This window comes from Cnephaeus nilssonii, assembly GCF_951640355.1.
Source record: "Cnephaeus nilssonii genome assembly, chromosome: 11".
Classification (NCBI taxonomy): Eukaryota; Metazoa; Chordata; class Mammalia; order Chiroptera; family Vespertilionidae; genus Cnephaeus; species Cnephaeus nilssonii.
The window spans coordinates 1,793,818-1,816,991 of NC_137082.1; the positions used below are offsets into that span (position 1 = coordinate 1,793,818).

At 61.4% G+C, this 23,174-nt stretch overlaps 1 protein-coding gene across 6 annotated transcripts in view; it reads left to right on the forward strand.

Annotated features, from left to right (window-relative positions):
* Positions 1-246: 246 nt before the first annotated feature.
* KCNQ2 (potassium voltage-gated channel subfamily Q member 2) overlaps positions 247-23,174 on the forward strand; it is a gene marked incomplete at both ends in the record, with an annotated part of 52,980 nt that continues 30,052 nt past the window's right edge. For all 6 annotated transcript variants that reach the window (XM_079784259.1, XM_079784261.1, XM_079784262.1 and 3 more), the window contains one exon: positions 247-542. In XM_079784259.1, the coding sequence (XP_079640385.1) occupies positions 247-542 (296 nt within the window). The remainder of the gene's footprint in view (positions 543-23,174) is intronic.

The window sequence follows — 23,174 nt, forward strand, 5'->3', positions numbered from 1 at the left end:
TTCGCAGGGGTTAACGGGGGCGGGGCAAGGCGGAGGGCGGAGCGAGGTGGCCGCCGCGTCTCCCCTCCTCCCCGTCTCCCCCCCTCGCCCCCCGCGAGGCCAGGGCCGGCAGGAGCGCGGAGCCGCCGCCGCCGCCGCCCCCGCCGCCCCTGCCATGCGGCTCCCGGGCCGGGGGCCTGGGCTCGGGGCGCCCCCAGCGTGCCGCCCCCGCTGAGTCCGCGCCCCTCCGCCGGCGCCGCCCGCACCATGGTGCAGAAGTCGCGCAACGGCGGCGTGTACCCCGGCCCGAGCGGGGAGAAGAAGCTCAAGGTGGGCTTCGTGGGGCTGGACCCCGGCGCGCCCGACAGCACCCGGGATGGCGCACTGCTCATCGCCGGCTCCGAGGCCTCCAAGCGCGGCAGCATCCTCAGCAAGCCGCGCGCGGGCGGCGTGGGCGCCGGGAAGCCCCCGAAGCGCAACGCCTTCTACCGCAAGCTGCAGAATTTCCTCTACAACGTGCTGGAGCGGCCGCGCGGCTGGGCCTTCATCTACCACGCCTACGTGTGAGTGTCCGGCTCCCGCCCCCGCCGGAGCCCGGGCCCCGCCGGGACCGCGTCCCCTGGGTGAAGCGGAGGGCGCAGACTGGAGAGATTTTTGGAGCCATCAGGCCGGAAGGAGTTCTGGGGTGCGGGGTTCAGAGCAGAGTGGGGGCGCCTGTCCCCCCCTCCCCCTCCCCCCTCCCCCATGCGGCTTGGCTGGGTTGCATCAGCCCCTCCCCTGCGGGATGGGGTTTGCGTAGCCCCAGCCGCCCCTCCTTGGCCCTAGAGAGGCCCCTCCCCACGGCCATTGCACCAAACAAAGGGCCTGCGGGGGAGGGAGGGCGGCGCTGCCCGTCTAGCCTCTGGATCTGGACTCCTGGGGGGTCCCCCTGGGCTGGGCTTCCCCAAAGAAGGGGATGATGGGGGAAGGGCTGGCCTACCTTCCCCAGCCCCCCAAGCAACTCACTCCATCTGGGGAGAGCTGCTGGGTTGCTGAAATGGGAGGGGTCCTAACATGACTCCCCTCCCCCAACCCGAAGCTCAGAGAAGTTGAGTCCTGCCCCTGGTGCCTGCAGCTGGCCCCGACCGTGCCCGCAGCCCTGAATCTCCCTCCGTCCCCCCTCCCCCCCAGGTGGAGGGGTGCTGCTGCCGGGCCTGCCGGCCCTGACCCGGAAGGGTAGTTGGTGCCCAGGCCTGGTGTTCAGGGAGCTCCTGGCGCTGGGGCAGGGCCAGTGGCCTCTGCTGGCGTCTGTGCACGCGGGTTTCGTGGCGGCGTCTGTGAGAGCGCGTGTGCCCGTGTCCTCCGGCACGGCCTCTGGGAGTGCGGGCACTCTCCCATCCCAGCCAGACCGCCGCTCGGCCATTTTGCTGAGAAGCGTTTTGGGATGGGAGTGAGGGGCGGATTCTGGGAAACTGTCTCCACCTGACCTGGATGAGAGGGGTGTGTGCTTGTGAGTGTGACCCACTGAGTGTGACCAGGGACCTGGGCCCATGTGTCTGGACAGACCCTCCGTGGGATGGGGGCGGTGACCCTGGGAGGGAAATGCCAGGCTGCTTGTGGGGAGGGTGTCCTGGGGGGACTATGTCCCCAGCCTCAGCACCCAGCCACCCTGGGAATCCCAAGAGGCACGGGCTCCTGGCGTGGCGAGCGTCAACCCCAGGGCCCCAGGTGGCTCTGCACTTCCTGGGCTGGCTGCTCAGATGTGCTCTTCAGCCTCGGAAGGCCCAGTGTCTGCTCACCAAGGACCCTCCCGTCTGGCTGGGGGCCCAGGGGCCTCTGGGTGGGACCGGCTGTGTTCATCCAGGTCCTGGCCCGAGGTGACCTCCGGCACATACACAGCCCATCCCCACGGCCCAGCAGGTGCTGGAGGTTTGCCATGCTTTGGGCACAGATGTCCCTGGCTGGCAGCTTTTCCTGGGGGTCCCCTCTGGGTGGTCTCTCCCTGCTTGGGCCTGAAGTGGTCGGCTCTCTGTGCCAGCTGCCTCCTGAAAGCGGCAGTGTTCAGAATGAGAAGCAGGGTGTGTGCGGACCCTGGGCCAGGCTCTGCTCTCCTGTTTTCTCGCTGGGCAGCCCTGAATCAGGACATGTGGGCCAGCAGCGTGGGGGCGGCAGTGGCATTAGCCCTCACTGCCAAGGCAGCCCTGCCCTGCAGCCTGCTCGGCCCTCCTCGGCCCCTCCACTGAGGGCACGAGCTTCCTGAGCTTCCCTTGCCCTCAGCTCACCAGTGGGGGGCTCAGACTCAGGGAAAGGCTGCTCAGTGGTAGGCGGTTTCTCCTGGGGAGTGGGATAGGCAGGAGGGGTCTGCAGCTGCTGTTGGGTTAGGCACTTAAGTCCAGTCTTTGTAGGCCTCAGTTATCCTATCAGTAAAGTGGGCACAGAGGGTCTGGTGGAGATGAACTCCCAGGGCTGGTGTGGTATGCTGTCCCCACGAGGCCAGGGCTGTCCTGCTGTGTGACGCGTTGCCTATCATCCTGTCCCCAGGTGTGGAATGCTCCACTCTCCCTGTGCCGCCACCCACGGATCCAGCCCCACCCCGACACAGGAAGCCTTCACTGCCCACTGGCCCCTAGGGTGTGGCCGCCCGGTGCCCTGCTCCCTTGCCCAGCTTGGGCTGACAGCCTGACTCATGTTTTGGCTTGTGGATTCGTTAATTAAATGGAGGGCAAGCTCCTCCTCCTCGCCGGTTCTGCGCGGGGGTTCTGCGCTGGTTCTGCGCTGGTTCTGCGTCGGGCTTGGAAACTGGTGGAGGGTGGGGACACGGTCTGGGGCCGGCAGTCCTAGTGGAGACCCATCCTGGGCCTGGGGCAGTACTGAGCCCTCCTGGGTCACCCTTTAGCCTTTTGTCTTCACGTCTGGTTTCTGGAAGATGGGGGTGTCCCAGCGAATCTTGGGGGACAGCTGCTGCCAGAGGTGGGAGGGAGGTGACTGCCCTGTGGACTCTGGGCTTTGTGGGCCTCAGACCAGTTCCCCTCCCGCCCACCCCCTGAGAAAGGGGCTCTCTCCGCAGACATGCCTGGGTGCAGAGCCATGGTCATCCCTCCCCTGGCCTGTGAGCTTTGCCAGAGGCACTCGAGACAGGAGCCTTCCCTGAGTTGGGAGGGGAGGGGCGGGAGTTGGAGACCCCGAGGTAGGGGCCAGCCTTGGCAGAAATACCTGGGATCTCCTCCCCAGCCCCGAGGCCCCGCGAGGGTCCTTCCTCTGCTGGTGCTGGATGGAGAGTGGGCCCCGGGCAGGCGCCCCAGGGCACACATGGGCTCAGGGAGAAGCTGCGGGTCCTGGGTGGAATTCTGGGAGGGCAGCTTGAGAGTTTCCATGGCTCCCTCAGTGCTGCCTCCCTCAGGTGTCGCTTCTCAGCAGTGACCCCCAGCAATGACCAGGCCCTTCTGTGAGGAGCCCAGCAGCCCTGTAAGTGCTCCTCCCCATGTCCACCCCTCACACCACGGGGCAGGCACTCGGGCCCGAGGGTCTGTGCACCTGGAAGTGGGGGATTCTCTATGTAAGAGGATTTTCAGGTACAGGGCCTGGAGTTTGCAGGGGTTTTTCAAAGGGGTTCAGAGGGTGTGCTTGGGAGAGGGCCTGTGAGGGGTGGGGACTGCGGGCTCTGGGCCAGCCTGGCTGGGACCTGGCCTCCACTGACGCCCCCAGACCTCAGCCCTGAGTTTCCTCATCTGTAATGTGAGGGTGATGATTCTGTGAGTCACTGCACACAGTGCTGGGTGCATGACTGGTTCAGCAGGCGAGGCCTCGTCCTGCAGGGGGGTGGAGGGCCCAGCAGGCAAGGGCTGGCATGGGCTGACAGTGTCCTCAGCCTCCTGCCCCTCGGTCCAGCCTTGGCCAGTTCTCAGCCCGGCAGCCAGCACCTGGGCCTGAGGGAAAGTCTTACTGCCAACAAGGGCCTGGGGCCTGATGTGCATAGAGGATAACACTGTGGCACTGTCTTTTGAAAAAAGAAAGTCTTTGTTGTGAGGTGTACAGGCAAGGAGACAGGAGGTGGTGCTCAAATCTGTCTCCCACCCAGGGCTCCGGCCGGATTTGAGAGTTTCAGCACCGGGTCTTCCTGGACAGCGCACCTGCGCTTCTGAAAGGCTCAGGCCCCCGTCCTGTCCCAGCTTGGGGCTCTGTGGCGGCAGGCAGCTGCTGCGGGTCCACAGCGTGACTGTGAGGTGTCCAAGGTGTGACTCGTGAGTGGTGTACCCAAGGTTTCAACTTTGGTTTTGGGTTTTGTTAGAACTAGGACAGGATCAGTTTGAGCTGGCTCTGTGGTTGCCAAGGGGTTCGGGGCTGCCGCTTAGGCATGAGGGCGCCCTTGGACGTGAGGCCTGGGTCTGGCGCTTGTCCAGGGACTAGCTGCTCTCCTGAGGAGACTCGAGCTCTGCGCTGCCCAGGTTTGGGAGATGCTCCCGCTCTGCTGATGATAGACATTCTGGCGTCCTGAGCCTCCACACAGGAAAGACAGCACTGCGGGCAGCTCGTACCAGTGAACCCCTGGACCGTAAAAACACCACGTGGGCCCTGGAACACTGGGTTCCCATGAAGGCTGTGCTGACTAGTCATGTGCTGACCCAGCTCGTGTGGGCTGCGAGGCTGAGCCCACTTTGGATGGCACTGTCCCAGGAGCACGGGAGATGCCCGCCAGGAGGCTGGAGCTCAGCTGAGCTTTCTGACGCCAATCTGCGGACGGCGCTGGCAGCCTCTCCCACGCGCCTCCTTCGTGGCAGTGCACAGGCATCGCTGGCAGAGGGAGCCCACCTTCCTGGTATGACTCATGGCGCCTGTCCAGCCCTCCCACAGAGCCCAGGCAGCGGGTTTGGGTCCAAGGCAGAAAGAAGAGAAGCAGACCCAAGATTGTCCCCCAAGAACGTCGCCGTCCACACTGAAGAAACAGGCTGCTGAAGAAACCGCGTGGTGCTGGGCCTGACTCAGCCTGCCCTGCCCCGGCCACGCCCCCGTCTCCCCTCCGAGCCCAGACTGGTGGCCGCAGTCGTGCGTCCCGCTGACCTGTCCGCTCGCTTCCCTGGCAGCTGGTACAGCAGTGAGCTTGTTCTTGGTGAGGCGGGTGCGTGCAGGAGAGGGTCAGTGCCAGAGGGATGACTGTTTCTAAAGCCTGGCATCGCTCATGTGAAGTAAGAGAGTCAGCGGGGAGGCTCCGGCCGTGCATTGAGCACATGGACTGTCTGTTGTTGGGTGGGGCTGGGGTGTTTGTTATTCGAGCCTGAGACAGACCATGCTTTTTTGTGGTTGTTAATCCTCAGTCGAGGATATCTTTCCATTGATTTTTAGAGACTGGAAGGGACGGGGAGACAGAGAGAGAAACATCAACGTGAGAAAGACACATCAATTGGTTGCCTCACGCACACGTCCCAACCGGCACCGTGCCCTTGACAGGGAATCAAGACCCTTCAGTGCATGGGCTGATGCTCTAACCACTGAGCCCGCTGACCAGTGCATAGACCATGCTTTTAATTCATCGGGAGGAAATAGGGCTGAAGACCTTGAGGGTCTCAGTGCCCCTGCTCGGGCCTGCATTCCGGAGGTTCTGCTGGACCCACGTGGGAGCTGTGAGGATAACTTTGCAGAAGAATAGGGTGCTTCTAACACAGTTTGCCTCGGGAAGTTTGTGTGGCTGTTTCTGCAACCCACTCAGAGTTGTCTCACTAGAGTGCCAGGCTGGTCGGCACCGGGAGCCTGCCGTGGAGGGGGCGAAGGGCAGCGGTGCGGGCCCCAGCGGAGGGTTTCCTCCTGGAAAAGCGGGTCTGAGCTCTGGTTAGGTGTGGGATCAGTCACGGGGTCTGGAAGGTGTTTCTGGCTCCCTGTTCTATAGGGACTGGTGAGATGTCATCTCTGGGATGATGGGTGTTGGAGTTTGATGTGATTCCTCAGGTGCTTCACACACCTGCTGTCATTTAGCCTTAGACACTGAGGTGCGGGGCCCCAGGTGAGGTAAGTGGGGCAGCCAGGGGGCAGGCCTGGCAGGCACTGGGCTTCAGGGGCCCAGCTTTCCCCTGTAGCCCCTGCAGACAGGGAGGGGAGGCCCGCTAGGGGTGGTGACTTGCCTGCCCTCGAGGAGGCTGTGGCTTCTCTCCAGCCACTGGCTGCCCAGAGCCTCTGTCCCGCTGCCAGCAGCAGGCGCTGCCGAAGGGCGGCGACGCCGGGGCAGGCAGCTCCGTGCAGAGCTCTGATGGCCAGGCTGGGGCTGCTCACTGGGGAAACGGGAGGGTGGATGTGTCCCAGGCCGCCAGCCCCGAGTCTGAATTTCGTCTCCGGGATGTTGGATGGTGTTCCTTCTGGATCGTTCTGCAGAGTGTAGACCCCTCCCTTCCCCAGATCCTGTCGGCTCGGCTCCAGCCCTACATGGCCCCTCCGTCTTCACCTAACTAGACAGCTTAGGACTTAGAGTCTGCTTTCCTATTTTGTTTGGAAAGAGTACTTGAAGCTTTGTAGGAGGACGAGGCCATTTTCTCCTGGGACCCCAGGTTTGGGGAGTGGTGAACAGGTCTGGGGTGTGGTGGTAGGAGGAGCCTGGGCGAGCACTTTGCCAGCTCCTTCAGAGATGGTGTCTGCTTCCTGTGTGCAGGGCGCTGAGCGGGGCCCCTGGTGGACAGGTTGCCACGGAGCCTGGCTGGGTCCACAGGAGTTGAGAAGTTTGTTCACCCAGAGACCCAGCCTTCATGAGGGATGAGGTGGCGTCCTGGCCCAGTCGCCTAGGGAGAGGGCCGAGCCGGGTGCTGGCCGTGGTCCTGAACATGAGCTCATGGCTCTCTCTCCTTTTGGGCAGCAGCCGGCCCTCGCGGAATGGGGCTTGGCCCCCCTGGTGCTGGGGAAGGGGCTGCTCATCTGGATCTCTTGCTTCCGTCTCCAGATTCAGCCCTGTGTGCTCACAGGGCATCTGCTCCCCAGAGAGCATCCTCTCCGACGTGGGCGTTTAATGAGCTGAGAGCTGAATAACATCGCGTGGAAGGAAGTCGGTGTTTGACCCAGGCAGCGGGCCGACAGCGCCACTCTGTCTGAGCAAGGGGATGCTACGGCCTCTTAAACACTTGGTTACGGTTTATTACCTTTTCTGATTGCAAAAATGACAATAACCATCGTAGGAAATTGGAAAGATGCTGGAAAACGCAATGAAGATTGCTGACCCTCCGGAGTGACTCTCAAGCATGTGGGCTTGGCTGCGCATTTCTTCAACAGGATAGGACTCAGACTCAGGGACCCTGTGTGTTATGGTGTGCGGTGACAGTTTTCTCGAGGAATTCCAGATGGAGGCATATCTGGTGCCTCCTGGTGCGGGCGACAAGGTCGCCCTGTCCCCAGCTCCCCTTCTTCCTGGGCCCTCCGTCCTGGGCCCTCAGTCCTGGGCCTCGTCCTGGGCCCTCCGTCCTGGGCCCTCCGTCCTGGGCCCTCCGTCCTGGGCTCTCCGTCCTGGGCCCTCCGTCCTGGGCCCTCCGTCCTGGGCTCTCCATCCTGGGCCCTCCGTCCTGGGCCCTCCGTCCTGGGCCCTCCATCCTGGGCCCTCCGTCCTGGGCCCTCCGTCCTGGGCCCTCCATCCTGGGCCCTCCGTCCTGGGCCCTCCGTCCTGGGCCCTCCGTCCTGGGCCTCGTCCTGGGCCCTCCGTCCTGGGCCCTCCGTCCTGGGCCCTCCGTCCTGGGCCCTCCGTCCTGGGCCCTCCGTCCTGGGCTCTCCATCCTGGGCTCTCCATCCTGGGCCTCATCCTGGGCCCTCCGTCCTGGGCCTCGTCCTGGGCCCTCCGTCCTGGGCCCTCCATCCTGGGCTCTCCATCCTGGGCCCTCCGTCCTGGGCCCTCCGTCCTGGGCCTCATCCTGGGCCCTCCGTCCTGGGCCCTCCGTCCTGGGCCTCATCCTGGGCCCTCCGTCCTGGGCTCTCCATCCTGGGCCCTCCGTCCTGGGCCCTCCGTCCTGGGCCCTCCGTCCTGGGCCTCATCCTGGGCCCTCCGTCCTGGGCCCTCCGTCCTGGGCCCTCCGTCCTGGGCTCTCCGTCCTGGGCTCTCCGTCCTGGGCTCTCCGTCCTGGGCCCTCCGTCCTGGGCTCTCCGTCCTGGGCTCTCCATCCTGGGCTCTCCATCCTGGGCCCTCCGTCCTGGGCCCTCCGTCCTGGGCCCTCCGTCCTGGGCCCTCCGTCCTGGGCTCTCCGTCCTGGGCCTCGTCCTGGGCCTCGTCCTGGGCCCTCCGTCCTGGGCCCTCCGTCCTGGGCCTCGTCCTGGGCCCTCCGTCCTGGGCCCTCCGTCCTGGGCGCTTGGTGGCTTAGGGGAGGAGACAGCAGCTGTGGTGCTGTCTGGAGGATGGATGCTGAGTAGTCACACATCTGGTGGCTGACCCGGAAGTCAGGACCAAGGCTGGCCTGGGAGGGGCACGTTAAGATGAGGCCCTGCTGCCGGAGGCTGCGAGGACACTCACAAGAGATGTTGCAGGGCACAAGTCTGAGGGGCAGCCTGAGAGCTGATTGGAGGGTCTTTAGGATGAGTTTAGGGGAGACTGTCGTGGGGGAGGCAGGCCTGGCTGTCCTGTCAGCCTGGGGGCAGAGGGCAGGGCCCCTCCCGCTCCCCGTCCTGCATGGTGCCTCCTGTGGTGAGGCTGAGGGCCCAGCAGGGCGGAGACTTGGGACCCGCAGGGGCAGGAGTCAGTCAGGCCAGCTCCTCGGGCAGAGCACAGCACTTGCAGGACCCCAAAGGTACCGCATTGGGGAGGGGGTGGCAGGGGAGCTCAGGACGGGCAGGCCCAGGGGACACAGACCAGGACTGGGCCCACAGAGCGAACTTGGGGGGTGCTGAAGCTGACAGAGACAGCTCAGTGTAAGCTGTGGAAGGAGACACTCCTGTGAGGGGAGCCCCCACATCAGGAAGCCACCTCCCTGTGGGGACCCACACAGTGTCGCCCCTCAGGTTTCCCGAGCAAGTGTCCTTGGTCTGGTGGCAGGGATGGGGCCCTTGCCAGTAGGTGGATGTCCATGGCTCTCCCCACCCAAGTCTGTCCTGTCACAGAGGGAAACTGAGGCACGGGTGGGGAGGGCATGGCCTGGGCAGACCAGAGCTTCCCGAAGGCTCAGACCTGCCAGCATGGCCTTGTCTCGCTTTTTCCTCTTCGTTTTCTTTAGTTGTGGTGAGATTCACGGAACACACAAGTAATCATTTCTGACGGAATGATTCCGTGATGTTGAGTGTATTCTCTGGTTTCAAAATTTTCCCATCACCCCATAAAAACGCCAAGCCCGTCCGCTCTGTGTCCCCTCCTCAGCCCTCGGGACAGACTGGCTGCCCTGGAGTCACACCGTCTGATCCTCAGGTGGCAGCCCTGTCTGTGATCATTCCGATGCAGGGCTGAGAGCACTTGTCCACACGGATGGCCCCGCCACCTGTCCGTTCCCACCTGTGAGCCACTGTGACATCCATGTTCGCGTATCCGCGTGGACATGTTGCCATCCCTCAGGAATGGGGCCTTTTTAATGAGCTGCATTTGCCCCACCGTGGGCTCCCTGGGGTAGGCAGTGCCCCTCCCAGACCCCCGCCCTCCACCTCGCAGCCTGCTGTCCATGGCCCCGGCCAGCCTGTCTGAGCGGGGCTGTGGGCTTTGGCTCTCAAGCTGGATCTGACCAGGCGAGGGCAGTTTCGGCCGCCACTCGGCAGGTTGTGGGGGCCACCCCTGTGTGTGGGTTTTGCTGTGCACTTGGGGGCCTGGGAGCAGAGCAGGTGAGGAGAACAGTGGACCCCTGCTCAGAGGGGTCAGGACTCCGTACCCCTGGAGAGTAACCTGGAAAGAATTGGGTGCCGGGTAGCCTCTTGGAGAAGCTGGTGTTGAAATGAAGCCTGGGAGACGAGGCGGCGGCAGCTGTGTGATGGGTGTGGGGCAGGGGAGTTCCAGGCAGCAGAGGAGTGTGCAGGCTCGGGGCAGGGCAGCCGCCCGGGTGAGGCTGAGGAACAGGCAGAGGGAGTGGGGTGCTCGTCCTCTGGGCTCAGTGGCTGCAGGGGGGACATGGAGAGATGGGACAGCAGGGCCTCTGGGTGGAAGAAGAGCCGAGATGCTTGAGGTCTTGGGAGGGAGAGGGATGTGCAGAAGGACCCCTAGTGGGGGGGAGGGGCGTTGTCTCTGTGAAGGTGGGGCTGGGAAGGTGAGGAGACCCAGGAGGGCAGGGGAGAGCCCAGGGTGGAGACGGGGTGGCTGCTGCCCGGGTGTGTGTGCGCGGACGGTGTGGATGGGGAGGCACTCAGGTGAGCTGCTGTCCCGCACTGTGGTCTGAGTTCGGACAGGTGACTAATAGGGAGCCAATCACCGAGGTGCAGCCGCTGTCTCTGGGGGTCGCCTGGAAGGCCCGGGGAAGCCGCCTTTGCTGCGTGCTGAGATGGCGGGTTCCTGCCGGGCCTGGCTGCCCGGGATAGCCCTCCACACAACCCGCAGCTGCCAGGGCACCCAGGCCTCTTCTGGAGGCCTGCTCTTCCCGGAGGAGGGCAGGACCCCGACCTCCACACCCCGTCCTAGAAAGAGCCCGTGGCCGAGGCTTGGGAGGGATGCTGGCCATCCTGGGTCCCCTGAGAGCACCTTCCTGCCCTGGTTTCCGGAGAGAAGGGCTGGATGAGGGGCTGGTGTGAAAAGGCTGTGGACAGGGCGGGGCTGCCCGTGGGGGTGGGCCACAGCCGGCCAAGGCTGCTGGTGGAGGCTTCGAATGCTGAGCAGGAGCTGGACCTTCCGAGGATCTGGGACCTCTTGAGCTGTGGTCCGAGTCACTTATTGAGCACGTGTTGTATACAGGGTCCTGGGCGCTTGCCTGCATTTCCTTCCTACACCCTTAGGCTCAGGTGGAAGCTACCAGAACCTTCCACCCTCAGATTAGGTGTCGGGTTGGACAGGAGGGGCCTGGGGGCCACTGCTTGGTGAGCCTTGGCCCCATGGGAGTGGTCTGTGTGCACAGTGTCCAGACTCGGCCCTCAGAGGGAGCCTCTGACCGTGGCGGGATCACAAAGTGATTTTTTATGTCTGGTTTCCGCCTGGAGCAGCCGTCAGCAGCTGGGCTTTCCATCACTCCGCAGATTGGAAGTGGCAGTGGGTCCTCGAGGCAGAGCAGTTTATTAGGGGGCAAAATTAGATTCCAGGCTGAAGTGCTAGCGAGGTCCTCCCAGGCGGGGCGGGCGGGGTTCCCCGGGGAGCCTGGCCAACAGGCTGCAGGGGGACCTGCCTTGGCCTCACACTGGCTGCAGTGATCACCCAGCCCAGTCCCTGGGCACTGGCTGGAAGGGACATCATTCTGGGAAGGGTGCTGGGCTCGACCCTGCAGGCCCCCACCCCCCAGCTCTTCAGAGCGTCCTGTTCTCATCTGTGAGATGACAAAGAGCGCCTTCCAGCCTTTAGGCTTGTCAGGTGCCTGGTGCTGCCACCGTTCTAGCCTGTGGGGAGCTTGATGTTAGGGACCCGCCCCCCCACCTCTTCAGCTCTGCCCGAGAGCAGCCTCAGGGCCGGGGGAGGGGCTATGGAGTGACTTGCCTTCATCCTACCCCTGCTATTCACTGTTAAATGTTTGTTTCATTAAATATGTAAAACGAGATTAATAACCCAGCCATCTCCTGCGTCCATCTTTGGAGGGAGTGAGGGAGTCTGGGCTGGGGGACCCTAGGAGGGGAGTGGGGATAGGGCTCCATCCACCTGCACGGAGGGACTGCCCTATTGCCCCAACCCCCCAGTGGAGGGGGAAATAAGCCAGGAGGTGGCATTGGCTATGTCATGTTTTTTAAAAAAAGAAATATTTCCGGCATTCAAATGGGGGATGGGGGAGGGGGAAAGGAGACAGACGCAGAGGGGCCTCTCTCTGAAGGTAAGGGGGTCCCCTCCTAAGCATGAGGGCAGGCAGAGGGCATGTGCACACACCTGCATGCAGACGTGCACCCGGGCCTGCAGGCGTGGCAGGGGCCCACCACCTTGCCTTGGGCTCTTCTGGTTGGTGACTATGCTCTACCACCTGGTGGCTCCCATCATCCCCCATCCGCCCCAAGCCCCTCCCTGCCCGTCTCTCCCTGCACCAGCCTCCCAGCCCTCAGGACTGCGTCCCCCTGTTTCATAAGAGGGGTCCTGCCTCTGCTCAGTACTCAGGCTGCACCTAGAAGCCCCCCGATGTCTGGCTGAGGTGTCTCCTACTTCTGTGGGTCCCAGAGGATGGGGCCAACCTCCCTTGTGGACTCTTGTGGCTGGGTCACCCTCGTGATTCAGGGGCCTCTCGATTCAGGGGGCCGTTCTCCCACTGCCCAGGTGAGCGCTCAGCCTGAGGTCACTTCCCACCCTGGCCACCCTGCCTGCCTTCCATCGTGGCCCCTGGAATCTGGACCAGCTGTTTGAGATGCTTGTCTCCTTGGCAACTGCTGCCAGGATGGACTCTCCACTTCAAATTCATTATCATAATTAGCCTCAGGCTGCGAGAAAACAGCCACCCACCTCCCATCTTTTCTTCCTGCAGCCTGGACAGTCACAGGCTGGAGGGCTGGCGCCTCCCCCAGGCTCCCAGGGCCTGGTCCAGGCGTTGGAGAGGCAGGACAGGGCTGGCCTCTAGTTGCGGCAGGTAGGGCCGCTCACCTGCCATCTCTCTTGTCTCTGTGGGGAGTGGGGGTGGACCCAGGTCCTCGTGAGCTGCCCTTGTCCTCCGGGACTGTAGGGGGCAGCGCTCGGGCACACAGGGCTGCCTCGGGACACACGGAGCGCAGTGCTGCCCCTCGCCTCTCCCGAGGGCAGGCGCGGGAAGAGGGTGCTCTCTTTCTTTCTTCTTTAAATGTTTTTATTGATTTCAGAGAGGAAGGGAGAGGGAGAGAAGTAAAGAAACATCAACGATGAGAGAGAATCTTTGATCAGCTGCCTCCTGCACGCCCCACACTGGGGATCGAGCCCGCAGCCCGGACATGTGCCTTGATTGGGAATCGAACCGTGACCTCCAGGTTCATAGGTCGATGCTCAACCACCGAGCCACGCCGGCCGGGCAGCGGGTGCCTTCTGACCCACAGCTGCCAGCTCCCGAGCTCAGGGTGCAGGAGCTGGGAAAGGTCTGTGGGAACAGGCGGGAACACCGCCTGCTTGCATCCCGAGCATGGGAGATGCGGGCTCGGCCCACGGTGAGCCCTCGAAAAGCACGGCTGCATTGGTTCCCACGCCCTCACCCTGCCGGAGGGTGAGCCTCCTGCCTGAGATCCGCCTCCCCAGGGCTGGGCCTCAGTGGCGTGTCCCGTCACTGAGGAGGTTGTGCCCAGAGACCAGGAGGCCAGAGGCAGAGCCCGTTGTCCTCTCAGAGCCCGTTCCCTTTCTGTGAGTTCCCTCCGGGCCGGGACGCCCTGTGGCTGGGTGGGGTGGTGGCGGGTCACCAAGGTGCTCACTGATGGGAAGAGGCCTGCACATAAATGTCTTTTCTCTGCTGTTCAGCTGCTGGGCAGGGGCGGGAGGGGCTGGCAGTCTGTAGGAGCCCCGGCCTGTCTGTAGGACCGGGCCTGTCTGTGTGACCGGGCCTGTCTGTATGACCGGGCCTGTCTGTAGGACCGGGCCTGTCTGTGTGACCGGGCCTGTCTGTAGGACCGGGCCTGTCTGTATGACCGGGCCTGTCTGTAGGACCGGGCCTGTCTGTGTGACCGGGCCTGTCTGTGTGACCGGGCCTGTCTGTAGGACCGGGCCTGTCTGTAGGACCGGGCCTGTCTGTAGGACCGGGCCTGTCTGTAGGACCGGGCCTGTCTGTATGACCGGGCCTGTCTGTAGGACCGGGCCTGTCTGTAGGACCGGGCCTGTCTGTATGACCGGGCCTGTCTGTAGGACCGGGCCTGTCTGTGTGACCGGGCCTGTCTGTAGGAGCCCCGGCCTGTCTGTATGACCGGGCCTGTCTGTATGACCGGGCCTGTCTGTGTGACCGGGCCTGTCTGTGTGACCGGGCCTGTCTGTATGACCGGGCCTGTCTGTATGACCGGGCCTGTCTGTGTGACCGGGCCTATCTGTGTGACCGGGCCTGTCTGTGTGACCGGGCCTGTCTGTGTGACCGGGCCTGTCTGTATGACCGGGCCTGTCTGTGTGACCGGGCCTGTCTGTGTGACCGGGCCTGTCTGTAGGACCGGGCCTGTCTGTGTGACCGGGCCTGTCTGTGTGACCGGGCCTGTCTGTGTGACCGGGCCTGTCTGTGTGACCGGGCCTGTCTGTATGACCGGGCCTGTCTGTGTGACCGGGCCTGTCTGTGTGACCGGGCCTGTCTGTGTGACCGGGCCTGTCTGTGTGACCGGGCCTGTCTGTAGGACCGGGCCTGTCTGTAGGACCGGGCCTGTATGTATGACCGGGCCTGTCTGTATGACCGGGCCTGTCTGTAGGACCGGGCCTGTCTGTATGACCGGGCCTGTCTGTGTGACCGGGCCTGTCTGTATGACCGGGCCTGTCTGTAGGAGCCCCGGCCTGTCTGTATGACCGGGCCTGTCTGTATGACCGGGCCTGTCTGTATGACCGGGCCTGTCTGTATGACCGGGCCTGTCTGTGTGACCGGGCCTGTCTGTAGGACCGGGCCTGTCTGTGTGACCGGGCCTGTCTGTGTGACCGGGCCTGTCTGTATGACCGGGCCTGTCTGTGTGACCGGGCCTGTCTGTGTGACCGGGCCTGTCTGTATGACCGGGCCTGTCTGTGTGACCGGGCCTGTCTGTGTGACCGGGCCTGTCTGTGTGACCGGGCCTGTCTGTGTGACCGGGCCTGTCTGTAGGACCGGGCCTGTCTGTAGGACCGGGCCTGTATGTATGACCGGGCCTGTCTGTATGACCGGGCCTGTCTGTAGGACCGGGCCTGTCTGTATGACCGGGCCTGTCTGTGTGACCGGGCCTGTCTGTATGACCGGGCCTGTCTGTAGGAGCCCCGGCCTGTCTGTATGACCGGGCCTGTCTGTATGACCGGGCCTGTCTGTATGACCGGGCCTGTCTGTATGACCGGGCCTGTCTGTGTGACCGGGCCTGTCTGTGTGACCGGGTCTGTCTGTATGACCGGGCCTGTCAGTATGACCGGGCCTGTTATATGACCGGTCCTGTCTGTATGACCGGGCCTGTCTATATGACCGGGCCTGTCAGTATGACCGGTCCTGTCTGTATGACCGGGCCTGTCTGTATGACTGGGCCTGTCTGTATGACCGGGCCTGTCAGTATGACCGGGCCTGTCAGTATGACCGGGCCTGTCTGTATGACCGGGCCTGTCTGTATGACCGGGCCTGTCAGTATGACCGGGCCTGTTCATATGACCGGGCCTGTCTGTAGGAGCCCCGGCCTGTCTGTATGACCGGGCCTGTCTGTATGACCGGGCCTGTCAGTATGACCGGCCTGTTCATATGACCGGTCCTGTCTGTATGACCGGGCCTGTCTGTGTGACCGGGCCTGTCTGTATGACCGGGCCTGTCTGTATGACCGGGCCTGTCTGTATGACCGGGCCTGTCTGTGTGACCGGGCCTGTCTGTAGGAGCCCCGGCCTCTCTGTAGGAGCCCCAGCCTGTCTGTATGACCGGGCCTGTCTGTGTGACCGGGCCTGTCTGTGTGACCGGGCCTGTCTGTAGGAGCCCCGGCCTGTCTGTATGACCGGGCCTGTCTGTGTGACCGGGCCTGTCTGTAGGAGCCCCGGCCTGTCTGTATGACCGGGCCTGTTCATATGACCGGTCCTGTCTGTATGACCGGGCCTATCTGTATGACCGGGCCTGTCAGTATGACCGGGCCTGTTCATATGACCGGGCCTGTCTGTAGGATCCCGGGTCTGTCTGTATGACCGGGCCTGTCTGTATGACCGGGCCTGTTCATATGACTGGTCCTGTCTGTAGGATCCCGGGTCTGTCTGTAGGACCGGGCCTGTCTGTATGACCGGGCCTGTCTGTATGACCGGGTCTGTCTGTAGGACCGGGCCTGTTCATATGACCGGTCCTGTCTGTAGGATCCCGGGTCTGTCTGTATGACCGGGCCTGTCTGTATGACCGGGCCTGTCTGTAGGAGCCTGGGCCTGTCTGTAGGAGCCTGGGCCTGTCTGTATGACCGGGCCTGTCTGTATGACCGGGCCTGTCTGTGTGACCGGGCCTGTCTGTATGACCGGGCCTGTCTGTAGGAGCCCGGCCTGTCTGTATGACCGGGCCTGTCTGTAGGAGCCCGGCCTGTCTGTAGGAGCCCGGCCTGTCTGTAGGACCGGGCCTGTGGCATGGCTTGTGGGAATCTGTTGTCTTTGGGGATGTGTCAGGGAGATGCATGAAGCCCCCTGTCTGAGCCTCCTCGGGGTGGGTGTCAGGAGCCTCACCTACTGGGTGCCATCTGTTCCCGTCTGTTCCAAAACTTCAAAAACAAGCCTGGAGCTGTTGCTGGCTCTTTCTGGGGTGGGACCACTGGTGAGGCATGGGCTTGTCTTCTCCCTACTCCCCGGCCACTGCACGGGACAGAATGTTCTGGAATGCCCGTCAGAGCTGACCTCAGGAAGCAGGGCTGAGAGAGCCTGGCCACCTTGGGACTTGCGAGGAATGGCCTGTGTCGGGGAAGCCCTGCACACGTGGGTGATGGCCAGCCATCTCCCTGCCCTCTCTCCTGTCTGTCAGACTCGCCCGGGGCCGGCCTGGGACACACAGTCCTCCCCAACGTGGCACCCTCTTCCCTCTTTAGGAACACCCTGCCCTTCTCCGCTCTAGGCCCGACAGGAGCATCCTCATGGACACCTCCTCGGGGAAGCCCACTGGGTTACGTGACTCCTTGGCTCCCCACATCCCTGGTGCCCCTTTTGTGATGGTGATGCCTTCCATGCCAAACCTTCAGGTCCCAGCCTGGAGCTCCCACCCCAACCCTGACGGATCCACTCTGGGCACGGGCGCTCCTTTCCCACGGCCAGGTCGGGAGAAAACACCACCAGGCAGACAGATGATTACAATTATAAGACACATGAGATATTTGGACTTTTTTCCAGGGCTCAGTTAATTGAATAAATTGGCTAATGAACGAAGGAAATTAATTGCGGTTTGAACTGTGACTGGTTCTCTGTGGGCACTGTGTCAGCAGGACTGTCTGTGCCCATTACCCTCTGCCAGCGCCTCTGCCATACCCACCCTCCCAGGGAGGGGCTCTGTGTCTCTGGGCATAGTCACCAGGCTGTGGGGCGCATGGGCAGGGCCACCGGAGGCTTCTTGGTGTTAGAAGTATGGCAAGCCCCCCAAGTCATGGGTCCTGGGAGAACACAAAACACACTCAGGAGCCAGGCAGAAGGCGAATATATTTACTCCTGCAGGAGGTTGCACACATGGTCTGGAAGCGCACGCATATCAAGCAGGCGGTCAGCTCGGCTTTATAATCCTGACGCACATGACCTGTCCCTCACTCTTGATTGGAGCTCAGGTGCACAGTCTTTCATGATTGGCTAATTCAAAGGGAGGGGTTGGTCTTTGCAGTTTCAAGATGGCGGCCCCCAGGGAGCTACAAGCCATGTGGCCAACATGGTGGCTGCCTAGTCACGCAGTCCAACATGGCGGCTGTCTAAACTGTTCTTTGACAGAAAAGATGACTTGTTTCTTCTCACAATTCCCTCCTTTTCTTTACTTAAACTCTTTTCTTCAAACTCGGCTGACACCCTTGACTTTCCTGCTCTGCAGTGTCCAGGAGGAGACTACTTTGCTGTTTGGTCAACGCGGTTCCAATTAGCCTTTGGGTAAGACGCCCCACACATGGGATGACGTGACACCCCATCACTGTAGCTCCTAATCAAAGGGGTGAGGTGGACACCATCGCTCCTTCCACTTTCCAACCATCGCTCCAGTGAATCGGAGAAGGAGCCTCGGTCCCAGGCTCCAGCTCACACGTCACCGAACCTGCCAGTGCCTTAGGCTCAGTGACGGTCCGTGTGCTGTGTCGTCAGGGACGAATGTGCAGCACTGGCCCCAACGTTACACATCTTCCTCCTTCTTCTGCCAGAACCGTATCTAAGCCAACCTGTGCCCCCAGGCCATCCTGCTGCTGGCATCTAGCTGCTCACTATCCCTTTAGCTGCCTCTCGAGCCTCGTTAACAAGCCTTTGCTGGTTCTAGTAAATACAACTAATCTGCCACATTCTTGTTCACAGTGGCCACCAGCACAGGACAGACTCAAACCCTGTGGCAATCTGAGTTCTAGCCTTAAACTCCTTGGCACCCCTCCTGGAACCCCAATGGGATCTGTGTGTATATGGGGATCAAAGGAGCCACTGGACTCTCTCTCCTCTTCCTAGTCTGTCTGTCCATTGGAGAAAGTTTACGATGTGCCAACGTGAAAGGGATAGCCAATTGTATCAGAGCGCAAGGTCCACTCCATTCGCTGGGCAAGGCCCAAGTCAGGGTCCCCCATGACACCACCAGACATTAGCACGGGGTACCGACAGTGCAGCACGATGGGCTTCTGAGGATACTCGGCCATTTACGCATCCGGATAAATTTCTCATAAACTCTGAGCACTGTTCCCCCCCTTGAGAGGCAGGAGGCATAGTTTACATCGGAGGATGGGCCGGATTGTTTTGGGGGGTCCTAGCTCTTTACCTCTGTTGGATGGGAACAAGAGGGCGAGAGTCTTACAGGAAGCGTTTCCCCAGGCGGTTTCCTCCGGGTACAAGGCAAGCACACATCCCATCCCGTTACTGTCTGAGGTCCGTCCGAATGGGAACGGGACCACTTGGGCCTCTAGCCTTCCTGCTGCACAAGTGAAACAGTCACTTTTATTCAGGCGTGAACAGAATACCTAATCCATTCCACCCAGGCATTCGTTCCCTTATATCCTACTTCTCTTTGCATGGTGGTGGCAGTGGCCTAGGGGATCTTGTCCTGTGACATCTACTCCTAAATCTAGTCCTAGCCAATCTTTTGACCTAAAGGCTGAAATATCCATGTCATTCAAGTTAACTATAACCAATAACTTAACTGGGTAAGCATGATCCGATTGTACACATTTCTCCAGCCCACATTGTAAGCCCCTGCAATTTGCCAGATCCCTAAAGCAAATAGAGCCCAGTGCATGATGGTTATTAAGACAGCTCAGTTTTTAGCATCAGTTTCAAGGGGATATGTCCTGGTATGGCTGTCCACATTGAGGTGTGTCCACCCTTAACCCGTGTGTGATGGGTCCAACCTCGCTCTGCAGTTCGAACAGCAGTCTCTGTAGTAAGCAAGACAGGTAAGGTCCTTGCCAGGAGGGTTCCAACTTGCTCCCCTTCCAAGTCTTGATTAGAACAAACAGTCTTCCGGTCGATGGCGATGACCCGGAAACTCCAGAGGGCCTTGGGTCAGGAGGCCTTCTAACCTGAGAGATTAAAGTAGAAGAGCTACCCAGTACTCAGTTCGGAAGAAATTGGTCCCTAGTTTCCACTGTAGGAAGATCTTGAGGCATTCCAGGGCCTATTGGAATCACCTACAGCCAGCTCTAGGTAAAAAAAAACAACTTTTCCTAAAATTCAAACCCTTGCCGAAACCGGTTTGGCTCAGTGGATAGAGCGTCGGCCTGCGGACTCAGGGGTCCCGGGTTCGATTCCGGTCAGGGGCACATGCCTTGGTTACGGGCACATCCCCGGTGGGGGGGTGTGCGGGAGGCAGCTGATCGAGGTTTCTCTCTCATCGATGTTCCTAGCTCTCTATCCCTCTCTCTTCCTCTCTGTAAAAAATAAATAAAATATATTAAAAAAAAAAATTCAAACCCTAGGAAGGTTGTCAAACTTGATTTTACCAAAATATTATACATTAAAGTGTATTAGACAGGAACATAGGCCAGCAAACTTCAGTTCCTATGACTAAAAGATGGTCTTCTTATTAAATAACAGGTTAATATAGCATAATTATTTTGCTAGAAAAGAACTGACCAAAATAAGGCTTATTTGCTAACTTCATTTGTCCTTGGGTGTGGACAGCAAATCCCACCAATTGGATTTCTCCCATCAGTCTTCCTGAGAACCTTGGCAGAAGCTATTTACCCTCTGTTTAGGGAGGTAAAATACAAATCATTGTATTTACCCTTGGTTTAGGGAAGACAGAGTTTTCTAGATGGTTGCAAACTGCTGTTTAAATATCTCAATTTCCCTTCTGCTTGTCCTGGCTTACTGGCCTGTATCATTTAAGTAATTTCCTTTTAACATTTCTCTTTATAAACTTCACGGACATTTTTACAACTTTCAAAAACATTTTTACAATTTCTAGAAATAACCATCTTTAGAAACCACCTTCTGTTTCCTTCAAAATGCATAACCATGCCTCAGTCCTTCCATGAAGTATTTCTACTCTAATATTCTTTCTGTCATACCATCAGCAATTTGTAAACCTTCATTTTTCAATGATAACCAAAAAGTAAACAGCCAGCATTTCTTAGATTGACATTTATGAACACACTTTAAGTGCACTTTTACTGTCAAGAAAATATACCTTCAACGAAGTACAAGAGACCTTCTCTGATAAAAATTAAGACAGGCAAATTAAAACGTGTAACATTATGTTAGTTTTCTGTTTTTGCCTTTTTTTTTTTTCTATTGAACGCCTTTACTAGATACACCGTATACAATGCAATGCACTCATTACTGTGAATTTCCATATCCTGGGGCAGCCCCACCCAAGCCACCAGCCCCCCCCCACCCCCTGGGGTCTCTGGCCAGCACAGGAGGGCTGCACCTGGGGCTGCACCCGGGCCTCCCACAGGCAGCCCGCAGCTCCTCTCCCTGCTGCGCACACCCTCGGGCAGTCTGCCGGACGCAGCCGGTCCTCTGGCTCCCCGGGTCCCAGAGCTCGCTGCGGGAGGACGTGTCACAGCCCTGGGCGCCACCCACCCCACGGCTGGTGGCTCCGCCTCCCACGTGGGCCTCCAGGGGCTGTGCAGGGCTGTCGCCTTATGGTGCCCCGACGGCTCCTGTGCTCGCTGTCTACTTGTAAGTCCCTCCCGGGCCGTCCGGGAGCCTTACCGGGGGGCCGCCCCTGCTGCATGTCCCCGGAGGGCAAGGAGGCCGCCAGGCACTGGGTGAGCTGCCCGGCCGCCCCTCTGCCCGTGAGGCGCCGCTGTGTCCACCGTGTACTCGTCCCCTGGCCCTGCCAAGCTCCACGGCCCGGGCTCCATTCCTGGACGAAGGCCAGTGTAGCCACCACAGACCACAAAGCGCCGCGCCCAGGAGCGATTCTCGCTTGGCGTTCCTCCCCGTGGAGCGCCGGGCTCTGGGGAACCTGCGCCATGCCCCTCCGTGTGACTTCTGGCGCAGAAAGGGGCCCCCCACTGGCCGCTCCAGCCCCCTTCCTCTGACGGCCGTCTAAGTGCGCTGCCACTGAGCCGGGTTAACCCTGCAGCCAGCAGCCCGCTGAGCCACAGCCCCTGGCCTGGCCGTGCTGGTGTGGCGTCACGGGTGGGGGGGTGGGGTGGGGTGGGGGGGGGAGCGCGAGGAGTGAGGCAGAGGAAACAGGTCCCCAGGACGCGTCAGCAGGCCACACCTCCTCGCTGCACCGTCCACGTCTGTGAGACCCTCCCATCGAGTGGAAAGAGCAGGAGCAGGGCTTGTGCCGTCCTCAGGAGACACGCAGGCTTCGGGGCTCTCCGGCAGGCCCCCGGGACTCGGCACCAGCGGCCCACCCCACCACGCGGCACCGTGCACCTGAGCCCCGCTGGCCCCTAAGGTCCCCGTCCTGCCGCCTCTGCAGTGTGCATCCCCCACAGCCCGAGAGCCAGCGGGGCAGGCAGGAGCCGGGACCCGCTGTGAGGGAGCCCCGAGGCCCCGCGCCTGCGGAGAGCAGACCCCCTCAAGGCCGGGCCCTCAGACAGGAGGCCGGGGAGCAGCCCCTCACCTTGGCCCACTCCAGGATGCAGTCCAGGCAGAAGTAATGGGCGCAGCTCTCCTGTGTCCCCACGGCCTGGTCCCTGAAAGTGTTGAGACAAATGGGGCAGCTCTCCGCTTCGTCGTCAGAATCGCACACGCCATTGGCCTCCAGCTTCCCCTGCGGATCTGCTGCCACCAGTGCTTCCACGTCGTCGTCACTGTCATCATCTTCGGAGTCTTGGGAACCTCAAGCCGCTGCCAAGCCAAGGGGCACAGCGCTGGCCGGCAGCTCCAGCAGCCCCAGCCCCGGAGCAGTCAGACCCCATGGGCCGGGCATGAGGAGGTCAAATCCCAGGCCAGCGCCCCTGACGGCGGCCACACTCCCAACCCCTCCTCATGGCAAGTGTGAAAGAGCCGTCCGCCTTCAGACAGCACTGCCCTCAGCGGCCCGCTTCCCTTCTGGGGCAGAGCACAGGTCCTGAGCGGACCACGGGGCCGCCCAGGTCGGAGGCCGAGGCCGGGCGCCCCCGCAGAGATGTAAGGGGACGCTCGGGTTGAACACGCAGTCACTGTGTTGTTTTCTGTCCTCCCCAAGCACCTCTAGAACCAAGACCCAAGCGCACAGACAGAGGACAGACCAGCGGTGTGGCCGCCTCGCCGGTCCCAGGACCCCACCCATTCATCCCTCTGCGTGTGGTCCACCATGCCACCGCCCACGACCCTGCTGCCGTGGCAGAGCAGTTCCCGGGTGGGGTCGACGGCGTCAGGCGAGCCCTCCAACGGCGGTTCTCCCTGGCCGGCTGCAGAGGTCCGAGGCCCTCCTGCTGGGCGGCCGAAGATGGCCGCCAGGAGCTGGTGACCGTGCCCGACAGCCAGAAACCGACAGCCAGAAACCGGCTGCAGCCCCGCACGAGACCCGACTTCCGCCAACAGGCGGGGACCCGGAGGAGGGCGGCGTCCCATGCACCAAAGGTCACTGGTTCGATTCCTGGTCAGGGCACAGGCCCCGCTGGGGCTCGAGCCCCGGTAGGGAGAATGCAGGAAGCAGCTGCCAAACAACGTTACCACCTCACTCCGATGTTTCTCTCTCTCTCTCCCTCCCTCTTTCATAAAAAAAAGTCAATAAAAAATCTTCAAAAAAAACGAGAGTGAGCACAGGCAGAGCCCCTCGTAGCGAGGACCTGGTCAGAAGCCTGGGCCGGAGCGTGCTCCGTCCACCCGAGACCCAGGGCCTGGAGGGGGCACCGAGCTCTCTGCTCGTTCTGGCAGGAGGCGTGGAAGGCGGTCTCCCTGAAACCGCCGTTCCCGCTGCTCCGTGCTCTTGCACGTTTTAATCTCCCGCCCGCACCAGAGGAGAGGCCTAGCAAATCGCATACCAAACCGAAAGGAAGTGTCACACCGAAGTAAGCCGTCGCCC